This window comes from Neopelma chrysocephalum, unplaced genomic scaffold (assembly GCF_003984885.1).
Source record: "Neopelma chrysocephalum unplaced genomic scaffold, ASM398488v2 Primary Assembly neopelma1_22b, whole genome shotgun sequence".
In the NCBI taxonomy this organism is placed as follows: Eukaryota; Metazoa; Chordata; class Aves; order Passeriformes; family Pipridae; genus Neopelma; species Neopelma chrysocephalum.
The window spans coordinates 5,915,218-5,932,228 of NW_020897690.1; the positions used below are offsets into that span (position 1 = coordinate 5,915,218).

Consider the following 17,011-nt stretch of genomic DNA (forward strand, 5'->3'; position numbering starts at 1 on the left):
GCAGTCTGCAGGGGATTGCGACAGCTTTAGTGCACTATATTGGACGTCTCTCACAATGTCGTGAAACTCTGTTCTGTGACTGACTGTTTGGAAGTACAAGGCAGCCTTGTGCACGTACGCAATAGATGTCTGCCCTTCTACAAGCAGCTCTGGTTAATGGAAATGATAAGATACAAAACTTTTGAGTGTAAAGTCTCTAAAGCAAGGGAGTCCCAGTCTGCACCACTGGTGATCAGACCGCAATCTACTTCAAGTGACAGGGGTTGGCAGTTGGGGTGTCCACGGCTCCTGTTGCTGTCATTGGTAATATCTGGCTAAAGGTGAATTTCTGTCTCAGTTTCTTCCGAAATCCCACCTTTACTGGAGTACCTGGGTCGTTTGCTCATTGCAGACAGGGTTATAGCAAGTGTACATGTTTCTTTGTGCTTCTGGTGTTAAAGAAGCACAATTTGATTCATGTGTCTTTTGTAAATAGTTCACAGGGCTAGAACGCTGCTTGTAGGTGGTAGTGGAAGTGTTGTGAGTGCTGTCAGAGGAGCTAATGAACAAATTTGGTTTGGTCTGGAAATTCTGTCTTAATTTGCTGATAAACCTCCAAGCTATGTTGTTTCTTCTCATACTCCAGAATTAGGGCCCTTTTACTCAAAACTTCTCTTTCAAGCTTTGTCACTTCATTTTGCCTTTTTGTTTTAGGCAAATCTCTGCGTGTCTGTGACTTGATTTTTATCAATTCTAAAATGAGGATAGTTTTAGTTTTCTCTTAACTGTCTTCTAGGCAGGGCTTGTTCATTGTTGCCTGTGAAGTAGAAACTGCTCTGCAGATTTGAACCGTTCTCCAATGCTGAATTAAGCATTTTTGCTAAAAGGGTCCTGTAACTTAGACTGAAAGGGAAATTTATGTGAAGCACTCCGTTGTGCCATCTTGTGGTGTCCCGTGTCTTGTTTGGTACATTAGTATAAAGGTGCTTCTCTTCTCTTTAAACACAGCAGATTTATTGCTAGCTGTTTTGATATCTGAGCACACATTTTTTATAAAAAAACCCAACGTTTCAACTAAAACCTATTCCATATACCATCCTTTGCTATCCAGAAAATATGGAAAGTGGTGACCCATAACAGATCAGGCTTGAGTTTTTAATGCAGTGTGATGGAAAGACAGACCAGGGAAAAGCTGTCCTCTGCACAGCGTGCCAGTGGCAGGCAGGCTTGCTCTCTGTCCATGGCTCCACTAAGGGGACCTTGCTGGGGCACCAGGAAGCAGTGGTTGACTTCAGGAATGATAATAGAGAAACATGCAACAGAGCAGCCCTTCATGGGGATGGCTGATGTAGTTACTTGAGCTGTATAGCTTGCGCAGGAGAGAATTGTACTGATGCAAATAACATCTCCCCTTACTGCTGCTGCTGGTCTGCTCTGGGATGTGTTTTGGTCTTTGGCTGGCCACACAGGCACCAGCCACTTAGGCAAGCCTGGGAATGTGTTCAACTTGGCTCAGGGAGGGAGAAATTCTTTTTTTGTGTGTGAATTGAAATACACTAACCCTTTCAAAAGGGATCTTCTTGAGCTCCAAAGACTATTTAAGTATTGGTGGATAAATAAGTAGACATTTGGAAGAGGAGTGAATAAGGTTTGTCAATGGATTTATCACAGATTACACTTTAAAAGTAACGGAGACCAAATGGTCAGAGACAAATTCAACCTCAGACAACTGAGAGGGCTGTGTGGGTAAAGGTGGTAATGCTGCAAGCCCTCAGATTGGGGTTGAATTGGGCTGCTTTGCTGGTGTCAGCACTCTGCAGAGAAACCCACCATATGCCAAGTGATGCCACCATTTCAGATGATGCAGCATACGTGTTTTCGTTGTGCCTGAGCTAATCAGCCCTCCAAAAAACCCTTCAGGATGTCAGCTAGCCTCTTTGTGTAGGGAAGCTCTGCTTTTAGCAGGAACTGTGTCGCTCAAAACCAGCTCTAATATCTCTAACATGTTGCTGAAAGGGACCTTTTATCTAATCGAACTCCAGTTGCTTCAGGATGAAGCATTAACAACGTCAGGAATGCAACCTGGGAAATGAATGGTCGATCCTATAGGGACTGAGAGAGTCTGGATGCTCTAACATGTATTGATTCATCCGTATTTGAACAAAACAAAAACTGTATTAGTGCTGCTGCTTTACCTCACATTATTGTGTGTATATTAGATATTGAATCAGCAGTAGCAATGGAAAGCTTATGATAGAAATCATAAAGCAACTAATAAGGGTGGAAACTTAAAAATGATGATGTTTTGGATAATAATGGTAATGAATAATGATAAAAATAGGGATGATATAACTAAGAGGTATATACAGAAAAGCAACTGTCTTCTGGTTTCAAGGCATTCTCAAAATGATGGCTATCTAAATCAGAAAATTTGTTCCAAATGTTTCCTTCCTCAAGTAAATTATAATGGAAGAGACTGAATCAATTTTTAGGCTGACAAAATGGCAAATGCTGGGGGCAAAAGAAACTACAGTGGAAGGAAAGGTACAGAGAGTGTATTTTAAGAAGTAAAATTGAAGCAGTTGATGAAAAAAAGGACAGAGTTGGTTGCTGGGGGGAAGGCTTTGGAGTGTGTCAGTCAGTTTCCAGCAAGAGGAAAACATTTGTTTAATCCATAATTTTTTTTAGATTTCCAGAGAGGGGAGTTTCAAAACATCTGTGGTAGTGAGTGGAGTGAGCATGGTGCAACTTCCCACGGCCCATGAAGTGCTGAGGTGGTTCCATTTTATTTCATGTTTAGTCATGAAGCTGTGTATGCTCACTGTGTTTTCCAGAGCTCTTTATTCCTGGGCATTTTAAGAAGGGTAGTAGTGTTTTTTAAAAGATTTTCATTTGCTTATGAATTTGAACCTGCTTTAAATATGGATAAGGTGGCTTGAGTTGCTGTGGTCTGTCTGGCAAAATAGATGCAATTAGCACAGAGCTATGTTACTCTAATGATCTTACCAAGAGTGACTGCCAGGTAGGGTGGCTGGGTTAACCCAGTGGAGCCCTGTTAATTTAACTTATAGTGCTAAAATGGATAGTAAGGCTAGGATTTGACAATAAATCACAAATGTTTCTGTGTGTTTATGTTTTAGTGATATACTCATTGAGGATCTGTGTTCAAATTAGCTTTATTTACTGAAACAGATTATTCATTCTGGTAAACTGAAGATGACCTTGTAGGTCATGAGTCTCTGGAGAAATAATTTGCAGAGTAGGCTTTTGGTGAATGTTTTGAAATTTTGACTGGTTTCATGTGCACTCTGAGCAGTGTAGGGAGTGTTACGGAATTTGGAATGATAAAAACATTAAGAAATCGTCAACTCGGGTGTATGTGTGTGAGTTGGAGTCATTTAAAATTCAAATCATAATCCTATTTTATGCTTAAAAAAGGCAGAGTAGGAAGACAGACTGAAGCTGCTGTTAACTAAATATAATTCTCTTTTATCATCCCTTCCATGGAGCAACAGCCAGGTTATGTACCCTGTATAAAATTTGCCTGGATGTGCTTGCTGCCCTCATATCAGTCACTTGCAAACCTTTTGGCTTACATGTGTGTGAAAACGTGAATCAACTCCTAAGTGTCTTTCTTTACTCTGCATGTGTTTATCTTTTGATGAGATCTTTTAACATTATTAATGATTGAATACTACTTGTGACCAAACAAAATGGTTATGGAGGAGTGGGGCTGTGACGCATTATGTGGATCAAATGAGATCATTTTCTTATCAGATGATAAAGTGAATTATACACCGTGGCCAGCTGACCTTCCTGATAGGTTGTGAGCCAAGGGAGTGCTTTGTTCAGGGTTGTCCCCAGAATTAGGGGATCTGCTCCTCCGAGTCTCTGGTTTTCAAAGTGCGTTGGATCATGAAGCTTCTCCTGTACTCAAGGTTCTCCCAGTGCAAAAAGAATGTAACAGTGGCAGAACTTTCTCAGTAGAGATGCTTGAGGATTGCTAGAGAGTAATAGTGACTGCTTCAGCATTTAGTTTCTTTATATGAAGAAGTTAAAAACTCCAAGAAGTCTAGATGCTTCTGAAAGCCCTAGATAATTGTGCAGTTCAGCACACACTTGTTATTCATGTCAGATGAATGCACAGAGACCTGGGTCTTCCTTCACAAAAATAACTCACTTCTTAAAAGGGGACTTGAGCTGACAAGTGTGAAAACACCTCTGGTGCCTCTGCCTTTAGCGACAGCATCGTATGTCATAAGCAAAGGCGTAGAGTGATACATTGTTTTAGGTAGTCTGTAATACATGTTCTGTTGCCCTTGCAAGTACTAACAACCATGCAGAATCCTATTCACAAAGAAGTGGGTGAGCCGGTATCTTAATGGCCATTATTTGTTTATGCACTGCAGCCTTATTGAGGAGAAGGAGGTCACTGAAAACTGTTCATGTTTCACAGCTTATTCAGCAAGTCTCAAGTTGAATTGGGGTACAGACTACTTTGTTTCTAAACGTGAACAAAAACGGTGATGTTAAAATGCAGATGTCGCGTAACATTTTGAAAAAATAGAAAAAAAATCAGAAAGCAGTAAACTAAAGATGATCCTCTCAAGGGTCATGGTCTGTACTCATGGATTTTAGGAGATAGAATTGTGAAAAAAAGCAAAGCCTCCTCTTAGCCAATTCTGCCATTGTAAAAAAAACCCCATAATAAATAAATAAATAATAATTTTAAAAATCTAGGCCTGCTGTTGTCAAGATGGGGCATTAACTTTGCAGTAATAATTGACCTTGTCTTCAATTGCTTTTATTTGAAAATCAAACTCTTACTTGTTAGTGACAGTCTCAACTGTGAAAACTGTAGAAACGTTGGTGTTATTGGATTAGAGGGCTCAGGCTTTTTTTTGTACATTTTATTGCTCAAGATTAGCTCTTTGCCTGCTGAGTGGGGAGTATCATCTTACAGCAGTCCTCTCCTTTGTATATAAATGCATCTTAAGGTAAGTGGGTATTTCAGCTTTGTTGGTTTTAGAAAGATCACTTTGGGATCATTAGTACATCTACCACAAGAATATACACTGACGTGCTCTGTTGGAAATGCTTTTCCAACATAATTCTGTTAGAGCCTTCTGGTTACCTGGTTTGCATTTAACTTCGTTATCTGGACTGCTCATGTGTACTGTAATCATGTTAAATCGACCCTGTCAATGCTTGTAAAGTAGCTTGAACCCATATATGCAAGCAAATGTTTTATAACAAGACTGTGTCATGATTTTCCTTCAGCCAGCTGTTCTCACTGTGGTGGCATACACACAAGCACTGATCTCTCTAATGTTGTAGACCGCTACTTAGAAGGTAAATATGGAAAGCAGTTCTTCAAAAGGTGTCCTTTTCCCTGACTCTCTCGCCTGTGCACCTGAGATGTGGTGACCAGAAGCAGGAGAAGCTGTTTGCAAGTGCTCTGCCGGCTGCCCTGGAGCGATGTTTTTGGTGGTACCAGAGTAGGGAGAGTACCTGATCACCTACCCCTCTTCAGAGCTGAGCAGCTTGTTTGTGGGTGGGTTTGTGAGTGAGTTTGTGAATAAGAGGGGCACTCTTACTGATAGTGAAGCTATTTTGTGAGCACATAAGGGTGTGATCTTCCCCAGAGGGTCCCAGGAGAGTGGTGTGCATCAGCTGTGAGTTGCTATCCTGAGGAGGTGGGTGAGGGAGGGGAAAGATAAGGTTTTATTAGTGTGAGAGAGAGCCACTGTCAGGCTCAACTGTGGTTGTGCAGTGAAAAAAACCCTCAGGTAGGCCCTTCCCCTTTCTTCTCTTTGTGCAGGATTGTGGAAGACATACTTGGGGATAGGTACAGCTAGGAGGAAAGCAGAAGAGATTCTTTCTCCCCCACATGTGAGCAAGAAGATGAGGCGGGTCTGTCTGACAGGCTTCAGCGTAGGGCTTAGCCTTACAGTAGGCATTGGTTGTTTTACAGTGGTTGGCTCTACATCAGTAGTAACCAGAACACCAGGTCTAATCATGTCAACCCTGAAACAATCTGCTAATGTCTGACATTGGTACAGAACTTGTGCTTTTAAGTTTTACCAAGGTGTGATTCAGCTGAGATACTAAAGCTGAAATCTAACCTTTGAAGTGTTTGAACAGTGTTCAGAGCTAGCTGCTGGGTTGCCTTCTCAAGCTGGTTCTCCCTCTCTTAGCGAGGAACACGTTTTTTGTCAACCTGATCACCTGATGTTGGATACTTACTGAGCAGAGCTGAGTTCAGGAGGTCCTAGCTGTGTAAAAAGCTCTGCACATGCTGTGGAATTTTGATGCAGCATTCAAATCGAGTTTGGTGGTTTTTTTTTTGGTCTGGAAAAAGATGTAGTCAACAGTACATAATTCTGTAGGCAGGTGAATCAACAAAGAGTACTGTAGTTTTGTCATATGAGTCATCCCTTTTGCAAAGTGTAAAGTCTGTGAGTGGGATGTGCTACTGGAGATTGGAGGGATATCATATAGAATCATTATATTTTGATTGGCAGTAGCTTCCAAAATACAAGTTTTGCTGTGTTTTCTTACCAGAGTTACTGGTCTCACTAGTCTAACTGTGTTTTTGCTGGATAGAAAATGCGGGTGGTATCAATAAGAAATCTTTGTATTCTTACTCTAGAAATGTACCAAATGTGTCCAAAAGAAAATGTTTGCTTACGGTTTCTCACATCACCAATAACATCGTGTTTATGTTGTGTATTTTTTTACATTTAAGGACATCCTGTGTTCCTGGTAGGACTTCTTATCCTTGCTTCTTTTTAAAATATCACTAAGATTGCTATTACATGTTCTTGAGAGATTGATTAAACAAATTTCTTCAGTTCAATGGTGTGCTAACTAGCTTGTAGCTGATCAGATTGCAGAAGTCTCTTCATTGTGGTCTACTGGATCTGATTGCAGTTTTGCTTCCTTCCGTGTATGACAGCAAAGGGAGTCTATACTCAGTCTGCTAAAGGCTTTTTGCCTCTGGTTTCAGGATTTTCTTGGAAAAGAATCTTTAATAATATTAAATATTTCTTACAAATTTTGTTCTTTTTGTTTGTTTTTTTTTTTCAATAGGTGTTGGCATCATGTCGGGCATTTCTTTTAACATCTCGGATTCCCAGCAAGGTAAAATCACTGTGCTTCTGTAACTATTCTGGGATTTTAGATACAAATGTGAGCTACATAAACTAAGTAGCAAAAATTTAGCATATTTTAGTTATACTGGTACATCTGTTTAAAAAAAAAATAATTGAGGGATGATAAGTTGCATGGTCTTGAGTTAGAATGATGGTTCCATTAGTGTATGCCTTAAATGAATTTGTCAATACATATATATATATATATATATATATATATATGTATGCCCCATTTCAGAGGAATTTTAACTTATAGAAATGCAGGTGGCTGAAGAGTTATGTTGTAAACTCCAGCTTGAAGAACTGTGAAATGAGCCTGATTATCTTTATAGAGGGACAGTTTATGTGGAAACAAGCTGGTGGCATTATTCCCTCTAGTGTTTGTAGTGTCAAGTAGGATTATATTTGATTTGGAGGTAGAAACTGTGTTGAGTTTTATTAAATTCTGTTGTTTTCTAATGATTTCCGTTGTTCATTTTGAAAAGCATCTGGGCAACCTGCCTCGCCAATGCTGGTGAATTATTTTTGCTATGCCTGTGACAATTTGTAATGATTGTTGTAGCAGAGAAAGATAATTTCCATATAAATAAAAATGACTGATGTGGAAGAACATCTCTTGTCCAGCTTGGAATTAGTGAATGGGGACTTGGCACATGTCCTATTTTGTTGTATTTTACACATAAGTGTGTGAGTATATATATACTTCATAGAAAAAACAGAATCAATAAATTGAATGATTGATACCAGATTTTCAGTTATGGCCACTGGTAAATGTTGACCGTCCCTACCTATAATTTGAAGATGCTGACTGAAAGGTAGGACGACTGTAGCTTGAATTTTTGCTGAAACTTATTTTCCTCAGTTGATCACTCTGTCCCTGCAGCACAGATGCCTCTGGTTGATTGTCTGTTGGCTTTTGGATCACTGCAGTTTTCAGCCAGGGCTTTTTAAGGCAAGGTTTGGTGACTGCTTGCATGGAAACATAGATGCAGTTAATGAACAGCTTAGACATCGGTGCAGTGGCATCATGATAGACAAGTGGTGATCATGATCTTGTTAAATGATAGCAAAGCCGTTGTAATTCATCAAAAAACTCTTGAAGGCTGAGGCTTGGAATACTAAGTGATAACTCTAGGTCTAGTTTAGCGTTTCAGACAACTCTGAGAACTCCTTTTATTAAATAGATTTACATTGTTGTAAAACTTGTTTTAGTTTTCATGAAAATCTAGAATATGTATTCTGTACTAATAGAAATGTGACTCTAGGGATAGAAGGAAGATGATGAGAAACTGTACTTATGATTCATATTTCATTAAACTTTGTACATCTGAACAGCTGTTAGGATGGTTGAAAATGCATTACTACCAGGGTTAGTGAAACTTATTGAATTTACTAATGTCTGTAGTATTTTCAAAAGCTGCTCAGAAGCTTTCTGAGCCTGATAGCTTCCATGTAACTGTCAGGCAGTAACTCCTAGAAAGACAGCTGAGAACATTGAGCAAAGACACATTGTTTCTTTCACAAAGGGGGAACCCCTCACAAAATTATGTAGGCCAAGTGATGGCCAGTTCTGACTGACTCTTATTGCTACATTCAATTCCAAACTTCACTTTTCCTTAAACAATGATGTTGAGATGTATCTACTAAACAAGGATCAAGATTAAAAGTTGATTAACTACAATATCAACTAACATCATTACCCTTAGAACAAAGACATTACAATAACTGCCTCAACCTCACACTCGGGCCCAATCAGTTCATTCCCACTAATCTAGATGGACTGATAGGGAAGGAAGGGCAGTATTCTTGCTAGAGTCCATATAAAACATAATTGCACCATTAGTAAATGTTGGATGTGTAATCAAGCACACAAATAAGTGTATGAAGTATTTGTGGGAATATAATTCAGATCTGTGAATGTATTCCTAGAGCAACTTCCATTAAGTTTTGGTTGAAAAAATTGAACACTGTGAAATTAGCTGTTTAGGTAACTGAAGGGTTCCTAAACAAGAGGCACGCATAACCTTTTAAGAGGATTTTTAAACCATATAATTTTCGGTAATAAATGAGATTATGCTTTTTAAAACCTTGTAAAAATTATTTCTTAGTTTGAGGTAGAAGATGTTTGGAATGTGTTCTACCTTTTTGCTGCAAAGCAAAGACTGTAAAATCATATTTTTGAGTTAGAAAAATGAACCAAAGATGAACTGTAGAGCTATTGCCACGTTTCCTGGTATTTGTTAATTCTAGTCAAAAGGATTTTTGCAAACTGAATTTTTGAGTCTGGATCTGTGTAAACTTTTCTCAGGAATAGAAATGTATTTTTGATTGTGTGTACATATGTATATGTTTGCACATACAAAATACATTTTCAAAAGAAGAAATTTCAATCTGATAGGTAAATAATTTTCAAAATATGAAGGATTTCAATCACAGAAACTTTCCCCTTAAAATTTCATTGTGATTTAGGTAAACAAATGTTGGATAATCTCATATGTTTGATTAATTTGACTAGCACTGGAGAAAAAGAGCTTTTCACTTCTCTATGTGTAGTCTAGCTTACTCCAATAGCCAACAAGAGCTGCTACGGATTTTTTTGTTTGGTTGGTTGGTTTGGTTTAGTTTGTTTGTTTGTTTTTTGGGATTTTTTTTCATGTGGGGGGAGTTGTTTGCTTTTATTTTGTTTTTGTTTTGTTCTTGTTTGGTTTTCTTTTTCTTTCTGGCCTGCACAGGGCTATGTCATCACAAAAGATTGCCAGTCTTAGCTTAGAAATAAAGCACTGAAGAGAAGTGAATGCCTTTACCCTTGGGAAAATGCAATGTGTTGGTGTGGGCTCTAGGAAGATGCTTGTGCTGGTTCTTCCTCTCCTGCCTCAGTTCCCTGTGCTTGCCTGTATTGTAACCAGATGCAATGACACCCCTGAAACTGCCTGTATGCTGTGGATGTTGCCCCTGCAGCAGAATGTGTGAAATGAAGCACATGAAGTCTCAAAAACTTCAGTCAGGTTCGGTCACTAACCTAGGTTTTTGGTGGAAGGTGAACTTTGCACAGAAACAGGAGGGGTGCTTATATCTTCTGATGCTGCCAAATCATGAAGGCAACTGCAGGGATCAGAAAATAGACAACAAATAGCAAAGAGACAGTAGTAAAAGTTTTCTGGAAAGCTTTTTGCTGGTTGTTATGGTTGGAAACTATAATCCTCTGTTCCTGACATCCCGATGTGCTGTTGCAGCCTTTACAGGGAGGGAGTCTTGAGAGCTGCATCTGGGTTCTGAGCACCTCATTAGTCATTCAGGGTTGACTTTTTAAAAGATTGTCACAAATACAGAAACAGAATAATATGGTGTTTGCCAGTTAGCCTGGGAGCACCCTGACTGTGAACCTAGGATAAGACAAAGTACAGGAAACTCTGCAATTTAGACAGACTGCTCAGTTACAATGGTTTTAATGATAACTAAAAGGAAATGACCAGGCTAATGTCTTGCCCTGTAGTTATGACTCAGTCTAAGAGGTTTGTTTCTTTCTGTATATCTCAGCTGTCAAGATGTTTGTCTGCACAGTTGTGAATTCAGATCTTAGCACATTCCCTGTAGCCCTAGATTTGTCCTTGGAAAAGAATTCCCCATCTTCTTTTAAGCTTCCATTTGGATTCAGTATGTTCTTCCCTGCCTGTTCTGACTGTTGTCCAAATACCCGACTCAAACAAAGCTAATGTATTGCTTCCTCTCATACTTAAGATACTCTAAAGCAGTCTCGAGCATTTATGCATTTATATCTGTATCAATCTATTTACATACAGTATTTTTATTCTCATATATCTATATGTAATTGTGTGTGTCCCTTCAGCTTCTATGCAGTAAAATTTTTCACATCTATGATCAGTGTAACTAATGAAAGAATAATTGTGAAGCTGTAAGGATTGTAATTAATGATTATTCAGTCACAGGAGTACACATCAGTAGGGTATTTTACTAATGATGCTTTTTATAGTAACATTTTGCCATAAAATTTATGATATGCTTATGTGCTTATAGCTTGCATTAAAATGCCCAGTATGGTATTCCTATAATCTCTAATAATGACTTGAACCTGAAACAAGCAAATGTAAGTATTCTTTTAGTGAAAAATGTGATCAGATAAGATATTAAAAAATATTTAGTGTTAATTACAGAAACTGATGTCAAATATCAGTAGCCTTGCTCAAGGTTTTCTTAACCTCATTGAGAAACGTAAGTGCTCTTTAAATAAGATGATGTTTGCACTAATGCGGTGTTTTCTTTTTTAACTACAGTTAGAGCTAACTTTCAGCTACTTGGAAATCCAGGGAGTAACTTCCAGTAAACCGGGTCAGGTGAGTGTATTCTAGATAAAAGATACTTGTTTACTCATTGCCAAATATGTTCCAGTCAAGGAGGTAATACTCTAACATGCAGGTGTCCCCATCCACTGAGCGCACTGTGCATTTGCATTCTTGTCTTCATGCTGCTCTAAAGTCTTAACGCTAATGATAAGAATTTAAAGAGTCAGTTTTAAGAGTGTGTTGTGCAGGTGAGATGGTGATAAGAAATTGTTTTTTTCCTAATTCAGTATGGTACAAGTTTTCATTTGTATCGTAAGTGGATATTTTTCTCAGAAGTGATAAAGCAATGGTGGCTGGTATGCAGTAATCACCACACAAACTGCAGTGGCTTCTCTGGTGTATACCTTTACGGGCAAGCCAAAAGCTACTGCTTACATCTCAGGCAGAAATGCTTTTCTTTCAACTATTCTTGGTGCTGTTACTCTATACAACACAAAATATATTTGACAGCAAGTTATGTGCCCCAAAAAGTGAATGTCAAAAAGAAGGTGCTGAAAAGAAGAATGCCTTTAAAGTAGTTTTAATTCATAATATGAACATATTGTCACGATTTGACAGTTCAATTGTATCAAAGTCTTCATGTGTTTCATATGTGTTTGGCTTTTAAAGAGCTTTTTAAGAATGGGAGCGCCTGAGACACTATTTGAACTCTGAAAAGCTCTCATTGTATTAATATGTCATCTTTTTAACCTGACTTTTGAAAATCTCCTTAAAGGAGGGGGAAAAAAAAGGTCCAGGTGTTTTAATAGGGAGACATTTACTAAATTCTATGGTTTTGTGGCTTTTTTTATTCAAGGTACTAAAATATCAGGGTTGCTATTGCTAATTATTCCTGGAGGCATAGACAGTCACTGCTGTAGCAGAGTTTATAAGAGATTATCAGCAGCCTCACTGAGCATACATATTTTCCTAAAATATTTTTTAAGATATTTCATATTTACATTCATCTGTGTTTTAAATGAGTAAGGTTTATAGCTGAAGGCAGGTGGAGTCTTAGATTATTGTTTGCAGGGCAAACACTATTGTTGCAGTTTTCCTGCAAACAGCATGTTACAGCCATGATGCCAGAAGGATGTAGTTTTGGGCTAGGTGTCTTGCAGAAAGCCGTGTAGAGCTTCCCGCTGTAAGATAAGTGAACAAATGGACTGAGTAATATAAGAAAACGTTATGTTAATATTGATGAATAACAGTAGTAAGTTGCCCACTCATTCATCATCAGGGACTGATGGCAACAAGTTCAGAAAGGAGTTGAATTGGTTGTAAAAGGTGTGAAGATTCTTAGTGTGCTTCGAGGATAATACAGCCTCTTCTAGGATTATCCTGGTGGTGACCGTAGGCATGAACTGGGAACAAAAAGAGCCCTGGGAACTGGTTTCAATAAAAACCAGTTCTCTGTAGCATACTACACAGTGTCTCCTCTCCTACTGTCTGTCTATACTTATTTATTCCTAATGTTGCTTTCTTACTGTGCATGCATAGCTCCTCATCTAAAAGAGCTTATGACTTAGACTGTGTTAACTATTCACATTGGAGAAAACAGAAACATTCCATTGCTTCCTGTGATGCAGCCAAAAGCAGCAGCAGACCTGATGTGTCAGTCATACCGTAATCTGATTTGATTCTGAACAGTCAATATCTAACAGAGATGGGTTGCAAACGGCTTTATTTTCCCCCCTTGCTGAAGCACTTATCCCCCAGACATGCTGTGACATTGTCTGAGTTACTGCTTCATCTGAACTGAAACAATGTATCAACACAGCATTTTCTTGAACGGCATAGAACAAAGCATTAGAGCTTTTTCAGAGGATCACAGCCATTAAAGACTTACTTTTTTGCTGGAGGAAACAGGCACCCTGCTCATTCAATAGTTTCCTGTCAGGCTGCGCTTGCTTCTCCTGGTGTTCTGGGACGTGTTTCAAATGAGGACAATGCTGTGAAAAGTTCTTAGTTTTCGAAGTGTCAGCTGAGGTTAAGATCCTTTGAAAATTGTATTCCCGTGGGAAGCAGAGCACTCTCAGAAAAAGCAAAGTTTGAGTACGGGGATCTACATTCAAGAACAACTTTTAGAAACCTTACCTGAAGCATTGCTGTGTCACGTCTTAAAGAATAACAGGTTCCTACCAGCAGGCAAAGCATTCAGCTGGCGTTCAAAATGCTCTCCTTTTTAAATGGATGTGAATTATATGGCACCCAGTTCTCACCCTCTTGCACTCCTGTTTATAGTTGATTATGGAAACTGAGAAATGCAGCATCTCCATGAAGATGGCGTCTTCAGAGGATGTGAACGAGGTGCTGGCACACATTGGGACCTGCCTCAGGAAGATATTCCCTGGACTCTCACCAGTGTAAGTATCTTTTAGGGCACCTCTAGTGGGAACAGATTGTGCGGAAACGGTGACAAGCCACCTCTTCTTATCCACTGGTCTCTCCACCCTGACCTCAGAAATGCACTGAGGATAGGAGAAACAGCTTGAGGCAAGCAGTAAGCTTTTGTCCAGGTGTAGGGCAGAACCAGCAGACAGTGCAGAGCACAGGTAGACTATGTGTGGTCTTCTAGGGTCGTAGGTGCCTTTGGTTTGAAGGGGGCTGCAAGCATTTGAAGTCTTCAGTTTTCATTTTACCTTGTTGCCTCTCTAGCCTCAGGTTCTGTCTTTTTGTTGTAACTTGCTCCCTTTTGGTTCATTTTAACCCCCCCCCCGAAGTAAAATCAGAGTTGGGAGAAGAGTGAATTCCATTTACTTTCAGTGTTTGTGAAACAACACGCGTGTTTGGGAACCTAGTTAGCCTAGTTCTTCAAAACAGAGCCCTGGGCAGTCTTGCTCATGCCTTTTGTTTTCTCTGTTACCTGTGCCTGGATTTTATTGCCTTGCAGTAATTCTCAGTACTTCTTCTTTATTTTTTTTTCTTTTTTCTCTGTCTTATTGCCTCATCTTCTTCACTCTCACCAGATCACGCAGCTCTGCTTTATTCTTTTCAGCTCCTGGTTTTCAGCATTAGTAGAGAAAATGGGCTGTGGAAAAGACTTCTCCCAGACATGTTGATTTTTATAAGTGGACTTTAGTAACAGACTTTAGATGTGAATGGTCAGGCTAAACTGACATGTTTTATTCTGGGTGCATGTCTTTATTATTCACCTTTCCTGTAGGTGGTGTAGGAAATCGAGTTCATAGATTCTGGATGGCAGGTGTTTTTTTGTTTTGTTTTGGGGGTTTTGTTTGTTTTGGGTTTTGTGGTTTTGTTGGGGGGTTTGTTTGTTGGTTTTTTGTTGTATTTGTTTTTGTTCAGTTTTGGGTTTTGCCAGTTTTCCTCTGGCAGTGTTATTAACTGCCTTAGTAGAGATTGAGCTCTTCCTTTAAAGAGCATGTGTGCAAACTGAATATTTGTGATCAGACCTCAGTAACGCTGTGAGACATGCAGACAGAAAGAGAGAAGAGGGCTGGGAGGTTACGTGTGTTTGTCTGAGTGTTTATGAAGGCCTTGAGCTTTATACATGTTTTCTGTGTGCTTTCTTGAGAACTTTGCTGAAGCATTTGGGGGAAAGTGGTTTCTCCTGTTAATATCACTTATTAATTCTCTTCTGCTCCACCTCCACCCCCTCAGACCCCATCCTCCTTTATGGAATTCTGCAGTTTATGAGGCAGTCTTTTCATTCAGAAGAACAGATATTTCTTAAAAGGCAGGAAGGGATTGTGTTTCTTTTTTGTCTAGGCAGGAAGAATACTACCAAATTACAAAGATTGGAGCTGGTTATCAACAGTGTGGCCTAGAGGCCAGCTGTAGTGGCTCAGCTGTTTGCATCATGGTGCTCTTTCTGCGTAAAAGCAGTGTATATACAGCAGTGGTTTCAGGGCAACGATGTCTCTCCTCTATTTTGGCCATCCTGGAGTTAGATGAGGGCTACAGGTCTCCTTAGTGTGAGTGATCCTGTCATACACAAGGGCTTAGTTGCTCCAGTAGTCACAGGGTTAATCAAAAGAGAGAGAGAAAGAAAGAGAGAAGAGACAAATACATGTCACTCCCGCTGGGCTGCATAATGGTGTGTGTGACTTTTAGGTAGGAAACTGAGTTTATTAAAAATGGTAATTCTTCCTGTACACTCATTTAAAAATATCCTTAAAATAAAAAAGATTTCTGTGCTTGAAAAAACTTTCAAAGCCATGAATAATGTTTTTCCCCCTCTTTTGCATCTAGGAGGATTATGAAAAAAGTAACTATGGAGCCTTCGGAAAGACTGGCTAATCTCCAGGCCCTGTGGGACAGTCAGACAGTGACAGAACTTGGACCTTGTGGTGAGAATGAATTTAAATGCTTAAATATAAAAAGGCTGGAATTGCAGTGTCAGGAAGTTTAATTCTATTTCTGGCAGAAGCTTGTAAAGGTGTAATTAGTTTTAAGGTGTAATTAGTATGAAGCAGACTTCTGATTGGTAGGTGAAGGCACTATATTAAGCTTTCTTGCAACTTACCAGGCAAAGATAGGATAGTCTCAGTTTCTTTCATGAGCACAATGGACACTCTTTTGAGAAAAAAAGAGAGTAAGTTTTGAAAAATTGGATCTTTAAGTATTAAAGTATTCTTTTTGGTGTATGCTTGTTTGCTTGTTTTACTATTATGTTAAATACTCTCTTGGGTTGTTTGTAGGAGGCTTTTCGCAGATGTATGCTTGTGTTTGTGATTGGCTTGGATTTCCTTACAGAGAAGAAGTACAGTGGGTAAGTACATGTCTTGTTCTGAAGCTCTTTTCAGCTAACTGTACAAATGATGAAAGAACAGGTAAATTACAGTGCTTGAAAAAAACCCACTTCTGTAAAGATGTATTTGATGATGTATTTTTAACAGGATGTTGATACAATTTACCTGACACAAGATACCAGAGAGTTGAATTTGCAAGACTTCAGCCACCTTGACCACAGGTAAACCATATGCAGTAATTGTGATAATATTGATAAAGTGGGATGGTCCCATAGCTGTTACTGGAATGTGTAGACCTGTGAAATGACCATAAGTAGCATTTTTAGTTTTTGAAACAAAGCTACTGTTTTTTGCATAAGAGCCTCATGGAAACCACATTTCATTCAGGTGGCTGAGAAGATAAATATATTTTCTTATTGGAAGCACTCCGAAAAGTTAGCAGATAGATACTTTTCCTGTGATGGCAGATATAAGAGCTCAAATTCAGCAGCTAAAACATGCAGCTACATCTGGTGGGCAAAGCAAAAAAGGAAATTATACAGTCTTTACTTATGCAGAATCTTCTTCTCATGGTGTACACTGTAAAGGAAATTAGTTTTTGTCAGCAAGGCAGTAGAGGGTTTAAGTCATTCAACTGAATTCCAGCCAGTAGTCTCTTCACTTATAATAGATGGTATCAAAAACGTGTACTTCCAGAAAGAAACTAATCGAGGGTAATTTTACTAGAAGATGCTGAAACTAGCTAAGTGTTGTATTTAGTTTACTGAATTTAGCTGACTGAGAAAATTGGATTCTAAGAAAATTGAATCTGAAGATATTACAAGTA

The 17,011-nt window shown here is 39.0% G+C and overlaps 1 protein-coding gene across 6 annotated transcripts in view; it reads left to right on the forward strand.

The window, feature by feature from the left end:
- CARMIL1 (capping protein regulator and myosin 1 linker 1) overlaps positions 1-17,011 on the forward strand; it is a 194,559-nt gene that overhangs the window by 72,643 nt on the left and 104,905 nt on the right. For all 6 annotated transcript variants that reach the window (XM_027678778.1, XM_027678811.1, XM_027678794.1 and 3 more), the window contains exons 3-8: positions 7,072-7,122; positions 11,426-11,485; positions 13,718-13,839; positions 15,686-15,783; positions 16,135-16,205; positions 16,333-16,406. In XM_027678778.1, the coding sequence (XP_027534579.1) occupies positions 7,072-7,122; positions 11,426-11,485; positions 13,718-13,839; positions 15,686-15,783; positions 16,135-16,205; positions 16,333-16,406 (476 nt within the window). The remainder of the gene's footprint in view (positions 1-7,071; positions 7,123-11,425; positions 11,486-13,717; positions 13,840-15,685; positions 15,784-16,134; positions 16,206-16,332; positions 16,407-17,011) is intronic.